General features: G+C 35.6%; 1 protein-coding gene across 8 annotated transcripts in view; it reads left to right on the forward strand.

Annotated features, from left to right (window-relative positions):
• Window positions 1–23,647, forward strand: part of CCSER2 (coiled-coil serine rich protein 2) — a 76,352-nt gene that overhangs the window by 20,565 nt on the left and 32,140 nt on the right. For all 8 annotated transcript variants that reach the window (XM_087766267.1, XM_087766265.1, XM_087766264.1 and 5 more), the window contains 3 exons: window positions 17,603–17,693; window positions 20,914–21,076; window positions 21,707–21,902. In XM_087766267.1, coding sequence (XP_087622393.1) covers window positions 17,603–17,693; window positions 20,914–21,076; window positions 21,707–21,902 — 450 coding nt within the window. The remainder of the gene's footprint in view (window positions 1–17,602; window positions 17,694–20,913; window positions 21,077–21,706; window positions 21,903–23,647) is intronic.

Consider the following 23,647-nt stretch of genomic DNA (forward strand, 5'->3'; position numbering starts at 1 on the left):
TTTAAAAACAAGAAAGCCTTGCAAACAAAATAGATTACAAAAAGAAAGGGGAAAAAAAAAAACAACCCCAAAACAAATAAACAAACAAACAAAACAAACAAAAAAACCCCAACAAACCTTAATGTGCATCTACACATGTGCTATGTCTCTAGGTTTGAATTGTGCTCATGATTGTAACTGTCTTCATTAAACCAAAAAAATTCCCAATTTACAGAGCCAAGCTGAAACCAAGATTTTTAAGAGTTCTTAGTTCCTATAGATGAATTCTGTTTCTTTGGAGGGGGAGATTGTATTAGTATTTTGCTTGTTTGTGCCTGTTCAGTCAGCAGCTGAGAGAGCATTCCCTCAGTAGAAGTCTGGTAGTTACACATCTGAAGGACTGAATGTCTGATTTCTACAATAATCTTTGAAATAGGTGCTTAGGACTGAAGTAATTTTACTTCAGAGTGCAGGAAATACAGATTTTTTTTTTTTCGTATTTCTTGGAATGAGAACTTGGACTATAGCATATCAACCTTGCTATACTTTTGCTTTCATTAATTTTTGTCTGGAGATAGTGTTCAACATACATGTAAGCAATGTAGCCTAAACATGCATCTTAACTGGAGGCTCATCGCTCCTTTGCTTAACCCATAATGAAGCACGCTCTTGCTGTAGCAAGGTTTGAGCTATTCTGTTTTCTCCTGTCCATTGTATTAAGTAGACACATGAGAAACACAGGCTTTAATATGTGTTTGTTCAGAGTGAAGCTTTGAATATTTTTGGAAAGTCAAAGTTCTTATTTACATTAAGAATAGGATAGATCATACAGTTGTGTGTATTGTTCTGAGTTATGTGCTTTTTTTAAAGACACTGTGATATTCTAGTGCATAATAGTCTGCAAGAAGTAAAATTCCAAACTGAAAATACTCCACTAGCTTTGGCTTCTTTAATATTCTCTAGAGAACAAGTTATTGTGGTGTGGTTTGGTTTTTTTTTTGTTTTTTTTTTCTTTTAAAGCAATTTCATTTGGGCAAATAGGTTTAGACAGGAAAATTCTATGAGTGTTCTCTGTATTATCAAGACTTATCTTAGGAAAAGAAAAAAGAGATTGAGTCCTCTGACCCCTTTTTACTGTAGGCTCTAGTAACAATATGCTTGTGCTATGTTAACTTTTACTGAAATAAATAAAGCCAGTATTTTGGGTATATACAGAGTGAGCATCAATGTAATTATAAGGCTACAGGATTATGGAATAATAGTTGAAATCTGGCTTGAAGAGACAGATGGGTTTTAGCTGCTTTGCTGAGAATTTAATTGCTCTTGGGATGAAATCTGGTTCTCATTGGAATGAATCTGTTTTGTTATTTATTGACATGTGGCCAGAATTTTAGCCAGAGTGTGAAATAGTTACATTTTTCTCTTCTTCCTAGGTAATTTTTGACATCTCGTAAGATTTCTTTTTTGTCTTGTTATATTAAATTTTCCCTTTGTGCTTGAAACTTGGGAAAGGGCAATTCTGAATTAGTTGTTGAGACTGGGCAGAATATTTTCTTTTTTGGGAGGCACAGGTACTTACAGTGAAATATGCTGAAATATGCTCTACTTCTTAGAAAATAAGGTTGCTAAAATAGGATTGTTTAGTTCAATCACTAATTTCTTACAGTAATTTAGTTATTTACGAGAAATTTAGTGTAAATTACCTTAATTTTTTAAATAATTCACTTCTCAAAATGACTCTATAGTAAACTTTAAATTGCCAGTTTGATTTCTCAAATGAGTCATTTATTATCTGAACTCAGACTTGTAATGTATGTATTTCTAATACATTTACTTCTGTAGAATGAAGTGTTCTAGGTATTGTCTTCTACCCATCTTCCTTTAGTTGTACATTCTTCAGGAGAAGCCTGTCAAAGCCATAGTTCTTGTAAGTGCAAGTAAGCTTAAAATAATGTAAAAGTATGGAATAAAACAGCTATTCAGATATACAAGGATTGTTTTTAAAGTAGTATTTAGGAGACTTTTATGAAGTGTGAATCCCTTAGAGGTTACCATTTGAGATATGATATCTCTTGCCCAGTGTGGTTTTTTGATGGAACTATGTAATACTATGATAGAAGTGCTGAAATTATTTTGGAAACAGTCCAATGCTAATTCCAAACAGGTAAATACTGAGTCTCCATATTGTGCTAGCAGCACTGTATAACAGCCATTGGAAGCATTTTCAGCACAAAAGCTTTCTGAATTAAAAGCAATGTTACAGACTTTTAGTTTACAGACTGCAATTTAAGCAGCATACTGAAAATGAGTTCCATTCTTGTGCAGGTTTTCATAAGAAGCAGTGTTTGATTTATTGAGGCATTCAGTACAGAGTATTCAGAAGGTCTTGTGCTGCATTTTCATCCATTTAACAGGGTGTAGTGAAACTAAGTATGTATCTTTTCTCAACACAGACATTTCTTTTTTTGCTATAACTTTCTAAAAAGAGCAGCATTGAAATGAGAATCATAGAATGTCCTGAATTGGAAGGGACCTACAAGGATCATTGAGTCCAACTCCTGTCCCTGCATAGGACAATCTCAAAATTCACACTATATGTCTAAGAGCATTCTCCAAACGCTTCTTGAATATTGTCGGGCTTGGCACTGTGACTACCTCCTGGGGAGCCTGTTCCAGTGCTCCACCACCCTCTGGGTGAAGAACCTTTTCCTAACGTCCAACCTAAACCTCCCCTGGCATATCTTCCTGCCGTTCCCTCGGGTCTTATCGTTGGTAGTCAGGGAGAAGAGATCAATGCCTGCCCCTCCTTTTCCCCTTGTGAGGAAGCTGTAGACTGCGATGAGGTCTCCCCTCAGTCTCCTCTTCTCCAGGCTGAACAGACCAAGTGACTTCAGCTGCTCCTCGTACGGCTTCCCCTCTAAACCTTTCACCATCTTCGTGGCTTTCCTCTGAACACTCTCTAGTAGTTTTGTATCCTTTTTATACTGTGGTGCCCAAAACTGCACACAGTACCCAAGATGAGGCCGCACCAGTGCGGACTAGAGCAGGACAATCGCCTCCCTCGAACAGCTAGCGATACAGTGCTTGATGCACCCCAGGACACGGTTGGCCCTCCTGGCTGCCAGAATGAGCCCTTAAGGTGCAATCTAGTTACGAGAAGCACATGTAAAAAGCAGTTTCCATCTAATGAGCTAGTTGAAATTTGATTTTTTTTTTTCTGCTTTTCATGTTGCAAGTATGTTAAGATTTTAAGATGCTGAAGGTAAATATAAGAGAAAAGCTAAAAAAAAACCTGCTTTGATGTAAAACCTTCATTTTCATACGGAATAATATATATACACATAATTTTATTATTGAAGCAAAGACTCTTAAATTTATTTAGATTTTCATGGTGTCCTTACATAAGCCATTACTGAAACTCCTAGATTTCCAACAGCTTTTTTCTCCCCATTCTTGTATTTGCTTTTCTGTCTGCAAGTTGATATTAAAATCTTCCATTAGCAAAGACGTTCCAGTCAGGAGAGACTTGCACGCCATTCAGCTCCTTCTTTTTTTCCCAGTAAGAGACAGAATCAACCAAATAATTTTTGTTCACCAGTAGATTGAGTGTACTTGCTGTTAGTATGGAAAATAGTTCAATGATCTATGAGTAAAGATATCTCAGATGCTGATCTGCCACGCTTTGTGACCTTGACTGAGTCTTATGGAGTCTGTCTTATCTGTCTATTTTTAGAATGATGGATGAATTAAAAATGAATCATAATACTTGGTGTTATCATCAGTATGTATTACATTATTGATAAATTTGGTTCAGCAAAGAACAATAAAGATCAGAAGACAGCATTAAAAAAAACCACTTGTATATTTTTGACAGTCTGTACTCAGATGAACAGTGTTGACTAATTGCATTTCCTCCTTTGTTAGAATACATGTCTCTTGGCTAACAAAAGGTTAAGCTAATACAGAGAATTAATTGTATTTTGTGCTTCTATGATGCTTCCTTAAAGTAGTTTGTGTACTTCAATTGGGCACTTGCTTAAGAAGGGTCTGAATTTCTTCTGTGCCTGAAACCAAAAGATGGTTTTACCTCAGTCAGCGTCATTCTGACTTGAATTCATTATGACATTAATAAATACATACTTCTAATTTCGTTTGTGATTAGATTTTTTTTTTAAATTTGTTTCTTTGCTAGAGAATTTGGTACAGTGACAACTAATTACATGACTAGGTGCCCAGTACTTTAGTGAGGGAGTCAGGTTGAAAGGAAGGAGAAGACATTATTCTTGTGATATAACAATATTTAATTATGTATCATGGCTCTAGTCTTGGGAGATCTTGTCATATATATGTTAGAGTAATTTGGATTTTGAAGTAGCTGGTCCTTTTTTGGCACCTGAAGATGCTGCCTAACAAGCCTGTGAGACGCCAGACATTTTAGTCTTTCTTGCTGCTGCCAAGTTTATCTGGCCACTGTTGTGACATAACTGGACCACAGAGGAAGAAACTGGGTAATCTCTCCCTATAGGTGTGTGAATCAATATTAGAATTCATTAGTATGTCAGACTAATAAGACTGTGAGAATGTGGTACCAGTGTAAGGGGAGATAATTTTATCTACCCGTTACCTAGAAAGTATTCAAACAAACCACTGATAAAGGCACTTCAGAAATCATCTGATGCAGATGTGTAGATCTGTATGGGCAATAATTAAAATTGTCAGTGGCATATCTGTCTAATTGTGTGTGGACACACTGTAGAAAACAAAAAAGTATCTGTGAATCTCCTGGGAAGTGACTAAGAGCAAACCCAGAGGCCGTCAGATACTTTGTAATTTGTGTTGTATCTCCTTCTACATTTCCCTCTGTGCCCAGCATACTGGAGACTGATTTTATGAAGAGAGCTGTATAGCACATAGCATCACTAATGTGGAATGGCAGTGTGGATTTCTGTTTTCTGCTTCTGCTCAGAGAATTTTCATTTGTTGCATTCATCACCAAAGAAATCCTGTCCTGCAGGACAGATTGAATAATTCATTGGTCCTTCACACTCCTTTACCTGAAAGCCTGACTTCTGGGTTTGTAGGCCAATATTTTTTTTGGCAAGAGACATCAGAGTAGCCCAGGAAGTCTTTAGCTGTTACTGATGCATTCTAGAAAATACCAAGCACCATGTCTGAATTTTACTTGCGATTATAAAAAGATTTCTTGGAAATACATTATCTTGCTAAACTGCCATTTCTGCTTAGGATGTCTGTGTGGAAGAGCTTTGTCTTGCTCTGTTTTCTAAAATGTATAAAGTGGTTCAAACTCCCTGCTCAGAAATTCAGGGATTCTGGGATTGGAATCTAATATAGATGTCAGCCTTGAAAGGTGTTTTTTCATTGGCATGCATCTGTGTGCCACTTATCTGAAGCTGGTGTTGCTGGTAACCTCTGTTTAAGCTCATAAGCTCATGTCCAAGTTCCACACTTTTGTCCCGACATCTTCATGCTGTGTTCCAGAATCTGACAAAAATGACGCTGACTCACTTGAATTGTACTGTTCTAACCTCATAGTTTTCATTGGGTCGATATACTTGCTTTCATTTTTCCAATATTACAAGTATAGAAACCTCTGGCATTTGTTTTTTATATCCTCAGTTTTGAAAAAAACTTTGAGTTATGCCTAAAAAATTATATTTGGAAAACCATTAGACTGCTTGTTTCTGGTTTCAAAACCTCAGAAGTCAGCGTCACCTTTTTGCATTTAGTCTTCGTTATGAAGAGATAATATTTGTGGGCATATTAAATTAGTGGGAGAATATCCTTGATTAACATGTCCGCAGTTAAGCTTTTAATAGAAAACTGTGTGCAACTGCTATGTAAAACTCAGTCTGTATTATTACTTGTCCTAATACAGAACTAAGAGTACAAACTTGTTTAAGTATGTTGTGTTAGCAGGGTTCCTCAACCATCCTTTCAGCAGAGTTTGCTGGCAGACGGTTTTCTGCTCATGGCTGAGAAAGGAAATGTTATAAAAGTAGAGACTGATTTCAGAGGTACTGCCTTGAGAGTGAAAATAGCCACCATCTACCCTCCCACCACAGCTCTAGTCGTCAACTTCAGAGTTTAACTGTTACAGCAACGGGAGGTAGTGAGAAACTGAATTACTTAATGAGATGGCATTTCTGTCTGTGTCTTGTGTGATGTACGTGTCCCTGCTGTCAAATATTATTAAGAGGTTATATGACTATATTACAGTGCACAAACCTCTTGTGATGGTGGTTTGAGATGCATGACATTTTGTGAACAAGCTTTTATGGCAAATTACCTTTTTTCCTTTGGGATGGGAAAGCATGTATGCCTTTGAGAGCTGCTTGATTCAGAACTGACACAGTAAATCTTCTCGTGCTACTTTGGCTGGCAAAATCAAGTAAGGCAACTTCACTTGTACTCTTGCATTTCATTTGTGGTAGCCACTAATGACAGCTTTGAATTTGTATGGGAGAGAGAGAGAGAGCAGCAGCTGATATGTTGTTGTGTGAAATATGAGAATAAATACTGGTAGAAATTAGCACTTCTTTTATTTCATAAGCTCGTAAGTGATGTTTCCTGTATGAGTTGGTAACTGCATATCCGGTGTTACATTTTAGTGGGAGTTTATAGCTATTCCTTTTCCATTTTTTTCTTTATTCTACCAAGTAGCATCACTTTTCAATAACAGAAGGACTTCAGAATTACTCTAGTGTACTTCATCTAACTGTATTGCTGAATTTTTAGGTCTCACAGGTTGTTTTCCTTATTCCTAGGAAATCTTCAAACCATAGTGAGTAGGGGTGGTGGTTAATAAGGATGTATTGGATAATGTGGGACCTGAGCATGATGTAAATGGTATGGAATAAGGGGTGGATACTGTCCTGGTTTCAGCTGGGATAGAGTTAATTTTCTTCTTAGTAGCTGGTATAGTGATGTGTTTTGGATTTAGGATGACGATAATGTTGATAACAGACTGATGTTTTGGTTCTTGCTGACTAGAGTTTACACTAGCCAAGGACTTTTCAGCTTCTGGTGTTCTGCCAGGTGCATAAGAAGCTGGGAGGGGGCACAGCCAGGACAGCTGACCCAGACTGGCCAAGGGGCTATTCCACACCATATGACATCATGCTCAGTATATAAGCTGGGGGAAGAAGAAGGAAAGGGGGGGGACATTCAGAGTGATGGCGTTTGTCTTCCCAAGTAACCGGTTACGTGTGATGGAGCCCTGCTTTCCTGAGGATGGCTGAACACCTGCCTGCCAATGGGAAGCAGTGAATGAATTCCTTGCTTTGCTTTGCTTGTGCGCATGGCTTTTGCTTTACCTATTAAACTGTCTTTATCTCAACCCATGACTGTTCTCACTTTTTCTCTTCTGATTCTCTCCCCCATCCCACCGGGGGGGAGTGGGCAAGCGGATGTGTGGTGCATAGTTGCTGGCTGGGGTTAAACCATGACAATAAGAAAAGCATTTTCAAAAAAAAAAAATCTTTAAAACAAATTGAGACATACATCTAATCCATCTAACTGAGTTTCTGAACATTTTACAGGTAACTTGCTTAAAAACACCTAGGTTGGCACGCAGTTTTCTTTTCCTTTTTACTTAAAATTGTGTCCTAATAAGTTATAGGAACATTGGTATTGAATCCTTGTCCAAATTATTTTCTGGTGCAAAGCATCAGAAATTTAGGGGGGGGCAGTCTTAGACGTGTTGGGGTCTATTGTTCTTGTAGTACACACAGCGTTGGTACTTCTGGATGAAATGTGTACACCCAATTTCAGTCTTACTGTCCCCACAGTTCTAAATATGGGATGCGCTTTAACATCTTTTCTTTTCAAGAACACTTAACATTGCATTCAGGCCATATTGATACCAACTGCAATCTGATGTCACCTTATAACTCTAGTTGTCATCCTCATTGAAGACTGGAAATTTAACAAAGCACCATTTTTCCACATATAAGGTGGTTCTGAGTAAACAGCATTTCAGTTTTTGTGTTCTTGGTTCACAATGATGAATCATATCATTATAATGTAGTGAGAAGATACTTTTGCGACAGTGCAAGTAAGTGACGAAAAGCATCCTGTGTCATTAGCAGTTCATTTAGAGATTGGTCAAAACAGAATTATTTGAAAATAGTTAGGAGGTATTTGAGGATTGTTTTGTTTTTAATTAGAAACAAGTATATTAAGTTGACTGTATAATAATGGAACACATTAATGCTGTGTAACAAGTTGTATTCAGATTACCCCAAAAATCTAGCTAGGGTATAATTAAAACTTACTACACCGAGGAAACTTAATTGATCGCCTGGTAGCAGCGCTGCCCATGGTGTTCCTCTGAATTTTGAGGTTATGGGTTGGCACCTTTCTCAGCTGGGAGTTATTTGAAGCCTCCCTATTTTCCTTTAAGCTGAACCTCACACTGCTAATACAAGTGCAAGTCAGTGGAGTGAGAACCATTCAAAATTATGTTTGCCAGTTAAGACCATCTGTAGCAATTACATATTGCTTTATAGTGTAAAATGCTCCATTATTTGTAGGTAAGCTGTAAAAGGTAACGTTGAACTTCTGATATTGGTAGACTGTTTCTGAAAACAGACTGAAAGCAATGAGTAGAAAGGACTGCTTTTCCTCAGCCTCTGCTACTTCTGTGTTACTATTTATGCTTACTGCTGGTGGCTTTCTGTCATTGTGCTCGATAGTAAAATGGAAACTTTCTACTTAAAAGCATCTGCCTATTTAAAAAAAAAAATTAGAAAACGTTCTTAAATTTTGCTGGAATTCTGCAGAAAGATGGTCAAAATGCTTCCCCCCCGTTCAGTTTCTTTTTTGTAGGTTCATTACTGGAGGCTAGATGGCAGTCGAGGAATGCTTTTTGTGGCTGTGGGATTTAACTTGTGCTGCGTGTTTGGAAAGTGCTGTTGCTTATGAACTAGTTGATGAAGTCTCAACAGAATGGTTGACATTTCTGGTTTTCTTCTTTCTCTCCTTTCATCATACTACTGAATTTCAGATTTCTTATGTGGTCTGACATCTCATTTTATAGTTTAAAAAAAAAAAAAAAGCAGCAAGCATAGGTGCTTCTTGAGATATAGTGGGTAATAACTTAACCTAATAATTACTTCTTATATACTTTCAGTAAACCTAGGCAGAACATACAATGCCACTCTAAAAATGTTTTCAAGAATAGTAAATCTTTATTTAAGACTATTATATCTGATAGTTAAACATAAAATGTCTTGGATTTTCAGAACAAAGTTCTTGTTGCATTTGTTGTTATGGCAACCTTCTGTTGCAAAGCACGAACAAAATGTTGAAATAGTTGTTTGGTTTTTGGGCTTAATTATCTTTAATGTGACTCGCAATGTACAGCGTTTAAAATAACTCCCTTCCTATCCTATTTTTGGTATCCTGCAGAGTCCTATCCTTTCTCTGCCCTGTGTGGTTTCCTCTGTTCTTAGGACTTTGTTTACAGTGGGTTTTTCTCTTCAGCCCTGTAGTATGGCATGTGCCCTCCTGTGTCTTTATCTTCTGTCTCTGTGTTCTGCCTTCACTATAACAGTTCTGTTGAGTTCTTATTTAATGTTGCCTTTTTGGAGACTTGTATTGGATTTCTATTTCTTTATCTCTTCTCTATATCTATCTGGGGTGTTGTCAAATGCTGAAAATAGCATTGAAAAAGACCTTGGAAGTCTCCCTCTGCTGTCAGCCTTGAATCCTATTTGACTTTTGTGGTTATCCTTTAGCTGCCCTCCAGATAACTGATTTACCCACTCTGTTTAGTGTTTGTTTTTAAAAGCTACTTCCTTTTTTCATTCTTCAACTACTTGAAATGATACTTTAATTTCTGTACTACTCTTAAACTCTTCACTTCCCTTGAGTTTTTTGGAGGGGTTCTTCCATAGTTCTTTCCCTTTACTCATGCTTATCTTCTGCTTGTTGAACTTTTTTTCTCTGGTGTTTTTTCATCCTTTTTTTTTTCCCTCCTCAATATCTTTTTTTATGTAATATCCAAAATCTTTTATTTGTAGCATCTCGCCAGAAGAGATGTGGCATGTGCAGCTGCATAGAAAACGAGCGTGAAAATGTCTGTGGAATTTCATGCATCTAAAGCTGCTAGTTTTTCTAAGCATAAAGCACACCTACATTTTATTTGAAAAAGAATGTTTGAAATAAGAAACAATGCCCTTCTCTTAGTATAGTGTAAGACTTGTAACACTTTGACACTAAGGAGACATGAATCACTTTCAGATGCAAAATAGTACAACTTCTTCTCATTTCAAATATTAAAGCACAGAGAATCATAAACACAGTATATTTTTGTTGTTCCTCCAAAATTGTGCCAACTCACTGCAATGATCCCTACTTTCAGTCAGGTGAATGAACTCTTGTAGACAATAAAAGGCATTATGTTTTGAACGTACAACCATGTGTTGGTTGTAATGTTCAAATGTCACACCAGAAGCATCCAGGTGGGAGATCTTAACAACTGCAGAGACATGATCACTAATGAAAAAATAGTAGTCTGCTTCATCTGGGATACTCTGATGCCTTAATACTTTTTTCATGTTACCAACAGATCATACAAAGAGAATCAGTATGAATAATATAAAGGTTTTAAATAGTGTTCTTTACATTAATGTAAGATTTCTTTGTGGGTATTTCTGCCATACTGGCAGGATTATTGATGGATTTTTTTTATTTTAATAAAAATACTTAGATACACTGTTGTACGTAATGAAAATGTGATCTAAGAAAAGCTGTTGTATTATAACTGAAAGAAAAGAACTCTAGTGTATATTTTTATGTATGAGGAAAAGAGAACTTTTCACATTTTCCGGTGATGCTTTTTGTAAACAAGAACTCAAATTGTGGAGGAACGGTTGCAAAGGCTTTAGTTCTCCTCAGATTTTTGGAGTACTTGCCCTTCTCATGCATCACAGCTAAACCCTCCAGTTTATACAAAATAAAAGCATATAAGGCAGGTTCAGTTTGAGAGTAGGGTTTTTTTTGATGTTCTAAGGAGACATACCCAGGTTTCTCTTCACAAAACTGTTTTGAAAGCTGTCCGTTATTTTGTGGTGTTTTTCTGTTGTCCAGAACTAGTATCCTATGAATCAATTTCTATTTGATGTTTTTGTAATCTTCATGCTCTCTTTAATACTTTTTCCCAGTAAATCCTGGAAGCTAGGTATCTTGTAGCTGGCCTCCTATTCAGCTCCATCTTTGCGGCTTCATAGTGACAGGACTTTACTATGCAGTTGGGCTGCTGAGGTGTGTATCAAGGTTGTATCATGATGTTTTTCTTAACTTCAGAAATAAAGTAGAAGCTTTGCTTACTCTGTAATTCTTAAGACTGTTGAACTGGAGGAAATTTTTGGCAAAAGGCACAATGTCTGTTCAGCTCTCTTATCAACATTTTTGTGAATAACGTGATCTCAAAAAGCGCCTTGCCTTTTTGTTGCTAAGTAATAGGATGGGGAATTTCTGAAACTGAGTTTGTTGCAATAAAAAATACAACTAGTGGTACAACGCACTACCATAGTCCTGTTCTAAAGGGTCCTCTTGTGCATTAGAAGGGTGTGTTGCGTTGTCCCTCCATACAGGGATTGTTCTGTCCTTTTGATGCTGCAAGCGTGAAGACTCCCACTGCTGGGTGAATCAACTGAATAACTGGCTTGAAACTATCGGGTGCTTCTTAGAGCCTTAACCATTGGACTAGAAATTAAACTTTCTATCCCAATGTCAACCCCTACATCCTCTGTTGTTTCAAGAGGCTTTTTTTTTTTTTTTTTTTCCTTTGGAGGACTCTACTTTATGATTACTCTCTTCTCCTGTGTGGTATCAGGTGAAATCAGTATTGCTAAACTTCTAGTAATATATTCATTGCCATAGCATCAGACTCATGTTAAACACAGTATCAGGGCTTCATTGTCATGCTAACATAGACACCAAATGTTTTATTTAAATAAGGTCTCTTCGGTAGTAGAAAAAGAATGAAGGTGACATCTGAGCAGGATGTTTGACTTTTTTCTTTTTTTTTTTTTTTTTTAATGGAATGTCACAAGGACATGTGTCTGCTTTAAATGATTTAGTGACTTTGACAACTGCTTTTCTAAGTTTACAGAGAAGTATGTTGTAATACAGAGATGCTAGTTCTTCTAAGACTTGTTTTTTTATGTAAAATTCTGTTTTTAAGATGTTTTTCTTGTAGTAATTATCCAAAAAACCTATAAAAGTAATTATGGTATTTTGGAGATTCTGATAGAGTTCTATTCAGAGGGCTTCTTATACATATTTTTTTTTATTTATTTTTAGGATGATTTAAATGTAATTCTTTAAGCCATTGCTTAAATTGCTCTGATATGTTAATTAGTTTTTCAGAAGCTTCTAAGTTTGTTATCCATGCCCAAATTTGGCCCAAACAGCGATCTCAATTTCAGAGAACTGGCAGAGAAATTTAAATGTCAAGATTTCTTCTAGTATGTGTCTATGAGATCTTTTTAACATAAGAACTGAAGAAAAAATTTTATGTGGACGAATGACTTTGCTTCATCTTTCATCAGTTTCTGAGAGACTGTTTACTCTCTTACTGAAAACTGGAAGTCAGCTTGAGGTAGACATAGAAAAATTGAGCCTAAAATTTGGCCGTAAAGACTAACAACATTCAAAATAAGTAAAGCACCTTTAGCTAATGGAAGTCATAAAATAACCTTGATTTCATAGTGGTTATTACTGATACTTGCTATAATACGTTTTCATCAAAAGAATGGTATTGTAGGAATAACTAACTACAAGTTTGAAGTCTGATTCTAATGTACTGATTTGTTTGTACAAAGAGATTAAAGTATGACTAAAGAAATGGAACGTGCTATTACGTGTTGTCATTCAACAAAGTGACCTGTAATCACCACTGCATTCTTTAAGTAAACAGCTTTGAAAATACACACTGGAAATAGCCTAGCATGTTTATCTTTCATAACATCCAACCAGATTTAACAGTAAAGTTTTTACTAAATTAGATTACGTTCACATCAGATAAAGCTTCTGTAAATGCATTTTCAGTAACCTGGGAAAGTATTATGTGAATACTACCATCAAAAGTAGGCATGCCAGAAAGGTATTTACGTACTGATGCTGTAGATGACACATGATCTTTTGCTGCCGAATTTTGAGCTTGTAGACATGCTTTCTATAGTTTCATTTTTCTCCCCAAAGTGTCATAGCTGTCCTTTAATATTTTTGTTATTTGAAGTTCTCTTTTGTATTAAATGATCTATGTGCATTGCTCGTATGGTCTTTTTTGAGTGAGAAAGTAAAAGATCAAAGAACTTGTGCATATAGGCTTAAAAAAATCAGGATGTAGAGCAAATCAAACTGAAGAAATTTGTATGTGTATTCAATTTAAGTAATCACTATGGAGTACTTGAATTGCATGTGAGCTTTTACTTCCGTTTTCTGCAAACTTTAGAAGTGTATGATTATTACTGGAATCAAGACCTAACTTACTAAATCAGTAACAAAAATAATTAGTTATTTTCCTTTAACAGCCTACTTTCTAAAGGTAGAACAAAAGAATGAGGTCTGAGATCTTGAATTGTGGAAAAAGGTAAAACATTGTTCCTAATAGTCACCAACAGTTCATGACTACCTCAGTGCAATTGCTTTTCAAGTAAGATAGCATACCTTGGCATGAAAAGAAGGGTACTGAATTGGTATTTCGAGCTCAGGCTCTTTTCAGTTCTGTGAACACTCTCTGAAATTATTTGTTTGAGGGTCACTTATCTGGAATTGCTTTGTATTTCTGTATTAACCCCAATGCTCGACTTCTTCCTTTTTGTTCTTTTTTTTTTTTTTTTTTTTTTTAATTCCAGTGTAATATACATCATATCATAAGCTTTCACTGGTCCGCATCTTTTACATTTAATAGGGAGGAAATGCAGATACCTATGCTTCTAGTTTGGGCACACTGTAATTTATTTTTAGTTGCATTATATACGTAGCTCAAGAAGTGGGAAGGATGAGAATGAGGCCTCTTGCCTAGGTCTAACTGTTGAGCTAAATTGAACTTAAGTTGGTGGACTGAAAAATACTGCTCTTCAGTGGAAGAGAGCTTACGATGTATGTAACCTGAGGAGTTTTTAGAAACTGAACTTCTTAAAAAGAATATTTTGCTTCTCCAGTTCATTATGACGGACATGAATTTATATTGAACTTTAAACTTGTTCAGCTTCAGCAAAAGTAGCTGCTCTACAGTAGCCCAATCTTCAAAGCATTGGCCTTGAGAACTTAATATTGTTATGCCTCTTGAGAAAGAGAGTCTGAACTCTATGTATCCAACAAATTAGGCAAAAAAACCCCAAGCTGTTGCAGGCGAGCTGTTGATGTGTGCTTGATTAACCTTTGGTAAGACATAGCACCTAAGGGCAATCACTATAGAAAGAATTTGCAGAATATTGAAGTAAACTTGCTAAATGTGGTGTAATTGTTCACCAGCCTTACCCTTGCCTCTCTATTTAGTCTTTTCTCATCTCCTTATGCAATGTGAGTGCTCTCTGCTGTTGGAGTTCTCAGCTTACTCAGTGCTTATACCAGTAGCCATAAATGATCTGTTTCTCACCTAATGCTTTTCATGTTCTATTGCAGTAAGAGAACAAAGCACTGCTGCCTGTGTTCAGTTGAAAACCTTTCTGGACGGAGAGCTTAAGGACAGCACTGTAGTTGGGCTTGGGATTTCGCAGTCCCAAACTTAATCTCTTTCTAGGTTGTACCATCTTGAAAAATCTAGTGCTAAATCAGCCTTGTGAAGTTACGTGCTCCTTTTAATATGCGCTATTTTTTTCAACTATACAAATAAAAGAGGACTCTTCTCTTACTATAACTTTTAATAATTGCTGAAACATGTAATATTCTGTAGGGTTGGAGCTGATGCACTTTTGAAGAATTTTTTATTTCCTGTTTTGTTTGAGCTTGTTGCCCAGAACCACTTCATGATGATAATCTCTGTTAAGCACACATTATTAACAACGTTATTGCCATGTAGCTAACTTCAATTCGTTGTACAGTAGTAAGAATAACAATGGAAGTCTGTAAATATAGGTTTTATGTGTAATAATGTGTTGATGAAACCTGCACTTTATCTTACAGCTATTTCAAGATGACGTTGCTAACATCTACTTTTATATTATGTTTCCCAAGTAGATAGCATTGGGAAATACTCAAGGTGAATTCATGCGTGGCCCAGCTATTACAAAGACTTCATATTCACAGTTGTATTTTCTAGTATGGAGTTGCCTCAATGTGGTGCAGGAATGTATAATTAGGGAAGGATAATGAAATGTGCTGTTGACAGAAAAGTATGTTTGGCATCTCAAATGCTGACCTCTGACATCATTAGACTTCTGAAGTTTTGATATAAAGATAGTAAAGTGGCTTATCTAGGTTTATTAGTTAGCACTCTGACATACTACGTTTTTATATTGTGCTTTTTTTTAATGCTTTTGCACAGCAATGGCAAACGTTTTCAACTTTCTTATATGTTTGTGGCAACTGTTTGTAATTCATTTGTCATTCTCATTAAGGTTCCTGCAGTAGAAGAAAATAAGGCTTGTTCATACTAATTTGGAAGATCAAAGCATGGCATAGAAACAATTTACCAACAAACCAAAGCTGCCTCTCAAACACACCTACATTTTGTAGAGTTGTTTAAAAAATACATGTTAGTTAAAAATCTTCTAGTTCTTAGAAAAATGTAAATTAATGGAAACAAAAAGAAGTAAATACATACAGGCAGTTTGTTCTCCCAAATGTTAAATCCACATTTCCTTTAAATGGCTTCCATTTCCCTGTGAAGCTTTTCCATAGTTGGTTTTATTATCATTCACAATGCCCTGATATGTAGGTTTTTCTGTTTTTTCCTGTAAATACTTAGAATACTGTATGTGAGCAAAATAATTCAGGTAGGATTTTGAAATATAAAAAAACCCAGATGGTTCTGTCTCAAGTATTTCATCTTTCCTTTGTTGCTCATGTTTTACAGAGTGCGTATTAACTATTTTCATCTCATACTCTCCTTCCTAAGTCAATAAATAACTTCCCCTGCAGAAATGTAGAATGTTTAATGTTCTGTGTCACAAAAAAAAAAAAATCTTAAAATATACTTAGCTCTTTCCACCATTTGTAATAAAATACAGTAGTCCTTTGTCAACACTATAGGAAGACTGCTGAAGAACAGTTGGAGCAACAGTTTAGACAAATACCTATTAATGGTTTTCCTTTTCACCTATACATCTCTGACAAAGCGAATCTAATAAATGGTAGCCAGCAAAGGGATAGCTTTCTAAATGAATATTGTTTTGCAGTGTATTGATAGTCTTCATGCAAGTATTCACTTAAGTATTTAATGATCACTTTATTATCCAGTGAGAAATAATTAGTAAAACACTTATTTTACTTAATATTTGGTACATTTTTTCAATATTGGTCCCATGAATCATCTTTGGGTGTAGCCGTTAAACCTAAGAAAAATCCGTATTTCTGCTCTTAGAAAAGAGGTAGATGTGAAGTGCCCGAGTCTGATCTTGGGCCTTAAAGCTACAGCTTTTATTTGTGGGATATGGAAAAATAGAGCTCAAGAGTTTGAGCTGTATAACCATTAACAGTTTCCTTAGACCTACTTTGTATTATAATCACTTGATATTAATAAGTTTAGCTTTCTTTGAATAACAAAGTAAAATGGAGTCTGGGTTCTCAGATCAAGTACTGCGTTGCCTGATGCAGCTTTTCAGGAGCATGGTGCTAGCAGCATCTGCCTGCTCAATAAGCTGAATATTCTACAGCCTTGACCTCGTGAGTTTTTTGTACTGTTGGTATTCTTAAAGAAAGAGGGGTCAGTTTCTGTCTTTTTAACACTGACTTGACTTGCCTGCACTACAATCCTTTTTCTTTAATATACCTGACTGACTATATATAATATGTATGATTCCATTTAGTACTAACACTTTATTGCATTTTTCTTCTATTAGCACACCCATGCAACATGACAGTTTGTTAGTCACTTTAGAAACAGCTTTATATGAACCACAATCTTAAAGACAAAAGGCAGCAGAGCTTAGTGTTGATAATAGCATATTTTAAGTTTTGTTGGCCTAAAAAGTCAAGATAACACAGATTTCCCTCTCTTCCTTTCAATGAGATTATGATAGTATGAGAGCTAAAATAAGATGATTTAACATCTTCTCTTCACAAAGCTGTTTTTGAATTCTAAGTGAGCAAATTAATTTAGTTTTAAAATGCTTCCAAGTGGGAAGAAGGCAGGATATTAATGAACAGAAAAATCTTTGGAGTATTCCATAGGCATCAGGCAGAAAAATGTTTTAATCCATCTTTGTTTCATCTAGCACTGTTATTGTATCATATTACGAGAAGTGTGATGACTGTTTGTATAGGAGGTCTCAAGTAAGGTTGATCTTCGCCTCTGAAGAGAGGAGGCTGCTGACAACATTGGATAAGTGTACAATACAAATGTGACAAAGCTTTGAAATAAACTTTTTATGACAGTACGGTAAATGAAATATGATAGCAGCTGTATCTCACATTTTCTTTCTTGCAGGATATCTTGAATAATCTTGATTCATGTGATCTTGAAGATGATGATCTCATGCTTGATGTGGACCTGCCTGAGGACCCACCTCATGACAAAGGTTAGTAAATTAGCCAAGCAATCTTATTGTGAAACTGCATTATAGGCTTAAGAGACCTGAGTTACATTGTTCTGACTTGTGCTCTAATAAGCCAACGCACTCTTCAAATTTGTTTTTTCTTTAAGTAACAACTCTCTTCTGAAATATAGGAAGTGTGATGTTTCTGTTCCCCCAAATACAACTCTTGCCTTTGAAGAATTCTAAAATTAGACATTTACTGCCTTTTATAAAAATGCAACCTTGTTGCACACTGTTTCTTTAAATTATTTTAGTAGAATTAATTTCAAACTTTTAAGTTAGTCCTTCAATCTCATGCTTCAGCTATATTTGAAAATGTTGGAAAAGCATTTTTTTCAGCTTTGGTGAATGACAATGTACTTCTTTTTGAGATAATTATTTGTTTTCTTCTACAAAATGACAATATGTCTTAATATATTTTATACAATTCAGGATAACAAAAGCCTTCAGATTTAAGATGTGTTCTTTTCAAGATGTCTTTTATGCACTCTTATTGTCAGTGAGGATGCTGGCAAACTTTTCACAAGGAGGTTAGTGGTACCTAGATGCCACTAAAATAATACAAATCTAGACTAGAATGAACTGGATAAGGCAAGTGATTGCCACACTTTCTCAAATCCTGGCCTGGAAAAGTTTGAGGAATACGCTTTTGGTCATTCCTGACCTACTTATAAGAATTGTCACCGTCATGTGAATATGGGTATTAGCTTTACCTCCAAGTTCAGTGGAGGCAAATATATCTTCAAATGAACAAAACCATTGAATGTGGAGCACTGTAATGCCCTACCCTGTACAAACAAACACTGAAAGAAAAAAGGCTTTCCTTATTTTGTGTGCTGTTCAGCTGCCTACTGAAGTTTGGGGAAACTCAGGTTCTTTGTGTGAAGACTCCTGCATATATATTAGATATGAAGCCAAATTAACAGTAAATAAATACATAGTCTTCCATCTACCAGAAGGGTGGCATGTCATGTTGTAACAGTGTATACATATGAAATGCAGTACTTAATCTTTTAAATCTCAGAATAAGTTTTCCAAAGTACTTGTGTGAAAGGTGCTTATTGACAATAGTGCTAGTATTCAACTTTTTTCAGCCCAGACAGGTGTACAATTTTTATTTTTGTATTTTTTAATTTACCAGAATGGATAACAATCCAAGCCTAGGGGATGTTCTTTCAATAAGGGTAATTCTAATTCTGTTGGGAAAAACTAAGAAGCAATTTTAAAGCGTAGATCAATTTCTCATAAGTTTCCTTGTTTATAAAACATGCGCTGCATTGGCATCAGTAATTCCATTTCAAATTATTAATTTAAAAACTGTTAAAAATACATTCATTTTAAAGGTCAATGTTTGCCACAAAAACATAAAAAGTTAATGTTTGCCATTTAATCTAGACACAAATGAAATACGATTTTTAATTCACTGCTTTCTTAATTGCATCAATATAATAAGCTTAAATCTACTCCCATTTCTACAGCTAAGTATCAATAATGTTTGTGTAGCTGGAATATGTTTTGTGACTATGACAATCTGCTGTGTAAGCTGCTGATTCAGGAGAAGAAACTTACTGTTTAAGATCAATACTAGCTATTTACTATTATTTTTGGCATTTTTTAAAAAGTTGGGTTTCCATATAAAATTAATGTGGCATAAACTGGGTATCTCTGCTATAGTTGCTTCTTATAGTGAAATCACTGAATTTTTAGCAAAGAGGATCTGAAAAGAAGAATTCAAAATCCACCTCCAGACTTTCCCTTAAGTAAACGTGACTCCCTGAAAAAGCAAAATTTGTTTTTTGTTAATATCCTTCTGTCTTTACTCAATGTCTCAATTTCATTTTCCAAAGCTGAAAATCATCATAATAAAATTACTTATAAACTTATTGAGGGCTTATTTTGAATAGACCCACTTGAATTTTCATGTTTTATGAGCTGTAGAAGGATGCTTCTAAAGGGAAACAAATTTTCTGTTACTTTAGGTGAACAACTTTATTTTCTTACCTAATTTTTTGGTTATTGAACTAGGTGATAAAAACTGAATTGTCGATATGAGTATTTGTTACAGTAATATTTAACAGCACTTTTTACCAACACTTTTTTCTTAATTATGTGTGACTGCACTGACGTCAGCCTCTTAAGACTTTCCAGGTCTACAGCAACTCTCCTTGTTTCACTTGGGAGCCTGGGATGCCGCTTGGACACTATTTATAGAAACAGTTCTAACTCAACAAGTATGCAGTGAGTGAGGATGGCAGTTTTAAATCACAGGGTAAAACTGGGCTCACTTCCCAACAACACGCAGGCTGGGAACTAAGCAGGAAGGAAGGCCTGTTTATGAGCGTCTTATGCGCAACTATGTTTGAGTAGGCAGCCGAATAAAACAATGTTCTCTTGTGTAGAGTTATTCTCCTAGCAAAAGACTGACAATGTGAGGAAAAACTCCTTGGGTAAGTGAAGGAGAAAGTGTGATGGCAGAATAGCAATTTATGACTTTTTTTGCTGCGTCTGACTGCACGGATAGCAGTTGTTTTGGCTTTGTTTCTAGTGGTTTACAAGCTGTTGCCAAATATAGTTTTTGTTCCCTTAAGAAGTCTGTGGAATCTGCTTTGCTTTGCAGAAGTTAGTGTTTTAAAGAGATTGTTTTGTTTGCTTGTTTTAAATCATGCTGTCATCCCGGTAAATAAAGATTAAATGTCTCTCAAGTTGAAAAACAAACAAGATGAATAGGATGAGATATATATGTATTTTAAGTAATGAAACTGTTCTCTTTTGGAATGAAGTACTGGCCTTTTTCTAAAATGTTGTCTTTCTCTGTTCGTATGTTGTTTGAACTTTTTAAAGGCCTGAAGATCCTGTCAGTAAGAAAGACAGGAAAAATGTTACTTCTGAATTATTTTTTTCTTACCCATAGCCCTACCTCCTCCAAATGATTTTCTGCTTAAACCTGAAATACTGTTAAGACTGAATTCTGTAGTTTCTGCTACAGGTTACTCTTTTTTATATGCTAGTAAAAATGTGACATCATTACAGAAGTCTGCTTGAAGTCCTAAAATGCGTACTTTTTTTGGATCAGTTTGAAAAAAATAAAAGCCCACAGATGATACACTGTATCTATTACCAACACATACTAAATATTTTATTTACAAGGTCTTAGGAACAAATTTTATAATTTTTTTTTTTTTTAAACTTCTGCTCTCTGTAGAGGAATGTGAAAATATGAGCCGTTATGATAGACAAGACAGAAATGCTCGGCAACATCAGGAAGGGTTCTGGAAAAGAGCACCACAACAGCGATGGAATACACAGGATCACTATCATCTTGGCCATACCGATCACTATATCCATAGTAAAAATGATTTGAACAGGTAAAGGACTTGTCTCTTTTCTCCCAAACAGTTAAAATACTGTGATGAGAAATCTCTTTTGGCATTAAAGGGTCTCAAGTGATACTGAGTACAAGAAATTTTCAGAATAGTTGTATGTCTGTAAATAGCATGTCTAAGTGGGAGCATCTCTGAGATTTGTAACGATTTCTTTTCAAAACTTTTGTTTCTGTCATGGTTTTTAATCCAAAAATGTGTTACTTGTATTTATATGATACTATAAATGCTTGATTAAATTACCATATGTGTTCCATGGAAAAACATTGCACTCTCTTATTACTTGCATTTTCTAAGCTTGGACAGCTTTTTACTTATTTGTTTTTAAATTAAATGTAATCCTGTAGTTCTTATAGGCTAGCTTGAATGACAGTTTATAGAAATCTTGATGAGTAAACTGGTTTTAGGGTACTGTAGTTGTTAGTCTGCAAGAAATTTATGCCAGTGGGAAGGAAAGCCCAGCATTTAAGTGAAATAGGATTGACATTTTCTGCTTTATTTATTTTCTGCTGTATGCCACAGTATGTGAATATAGCCCACGTTGCATAACACTTTTTTACTAAATGCTCTCTAGGTCTAGGTTGTCATCACTGTGGGGTTTTTTATTTTTTTTAGGGGATCAAACTACCTAGAATCTCCTGTTGGTCACTTTGAAAGCTATGGAGCACCAAATTTTTACCAGGCTCCTAGACAGCTGGTGGGCTTACCGGAGAATACTGTGATGCTTGATGAAATGACACTTCGGCACATGGTCCAAGACTGCACAGCTGTAAAAACTCAGTTATTGAAACTGAAGAGATTACTGCACCAGGTGAGCTGTTTAAATGGAACAAAAGCAGTAAAGTATATTGGAGAGTGAGCCTAGATGGGCTAATGTTCTGTTTGGCCTTATTAGGCTATTGTCATTTCCTTTATACATTGACTTAGTGTTCAAGAAAGTGTGCACTTTTTATTGCTATTTAAAATATACTTTTTCTGCTTTTTCAGCGCTTTACTGACTGCAAAAAATATTTAATATTGTTATACTGCTTCTCTGAGGAAATAATGCTAAATTAAAAAAATATCAGTGGATGTGAAGACAAGCTTTTATTTAATAAGATCCTAAAAAGGTGGGAGTAAAAAAAAAAAAATTAAAAAATATGAAAATCGATCCCATTGATCAAACCTGCATTCAGCAAGTCAGTGGTAATAGCTTTTCCTTAAGGCTTTGTTTTCTTCATCTTTTCATCTTTTTTGTGTGTTTTGACAAGAAGCTTAGCAAATCCTACTGGGTCATCTCTATTGGAAGTGCTGAAATTCAACCTTTCTAGTGTATGAAATCACTGAATTGTCAGAAGCTTTTAGGAGCTTTTTCATTTCAGCTCAAAATTTTGCAAATTGTGAGAGCTGGTAAATTGCTGGATGACTCAGCAGAAGCATGGCATTTCGGCTACAAAAATTCTTTTGCTACCTTAAAAAAAGAAGAGTCCATGAGACCTTCTTTAGAGACATATACAGATTAGCATTGAAAAGTATCTGGATGATGTTCTCTTTAATAGTAGATTTACTGCTGTTCTTTTCTAAGAGGATAATGTAATGGAAATAAGTTTGTGCCCTAAAAGTAAGACACTAAAACAAAACACAGCAAAACAAAAAGCAAATCAACCTTGAGGCTAATTCAAGGGTGTGACTGTGCCTTTTAGAAATGTGACCATTTGCTTCCGATGGTGACCAAGAATACTGGAGATATTTTTCCACTGACAAAATCAGAAATACAATTGTAACAAAAATAATGTAGTGTCAGAGAGGGAAGATGTGTTCTTAGAGGCCTAATGTCTGAGCAGTGGGCTGCAGAAACTGTGCTTCCTAACAGCCTCAAGTATGCAATTAGTACATGAGATAGCAGGGAACTCTATCCAAAGCTTTTAATGCCTTTAACACAAGGACAATTAAACAACTAGACAGATGATCTGTGTATGTGTAGTTCATTGTGTAAAGGCGTGCATGTTATAGCCAAAGTTTGTGGCCCTGCAGAATATTGTATTTTAAATCTTGACCTAGTTTATAACAGCCATACTTTTCTGAAGGGTTACAGAACACAAACCTTGCCTCAAGAAGCTTGGATTAAGTTTTTAAAAAAACTTAAACTCTCAGAAGAAACAGTTACTCCTAATATGTACATTCATCAAAATTTGCTGCTTCTCTTGCCAAAAGCTTGATCTTCTCCCTCTCCCTCCCTGTAATAGCGAGTTTTGTAATAACAAGTATTATTCTTCTCTTCAAATTTTGTCAAGCCACCTTCTTTGTATTTTCCTGACCTAACCGCCCCATTTTAACTCACTGCTTCCAAACTCATCACTGGAGTTCTGAATGTTTATTCTATTCTCCTGTGTATTATCCAGCCTTTTAATCAAACAATATCAATAGCAAAGTAAATTAACCTGCTACAGAAGGGAAAACTTTAGGCCTGTACTACCTGTATTTACTAAACAATTAGAGTAAAACTTGTATGAAATATTTTTTCCTTATTTTTAAGTGTTAAACCTTTCCTGAAAATGCAGAGCTTTATACTAACAG

The sequence above is a fragment of the Nipponia nippon genome, unplaced genomic scaffold (assembly GCF_047370975.1).
Source record: "Nipponia nippon isolate SJK-2023a ecotype South Korea unplaced genomic scaffold, ASM4737097v1 scaffold_3, whole genome shotgun sequence".
Lineage (NCBI taxonomy): Eukaryota > Metazoa > Chordata > Aves > Pelecaniformes > Threskiornithidae > Nipponia > Nipponia nippon.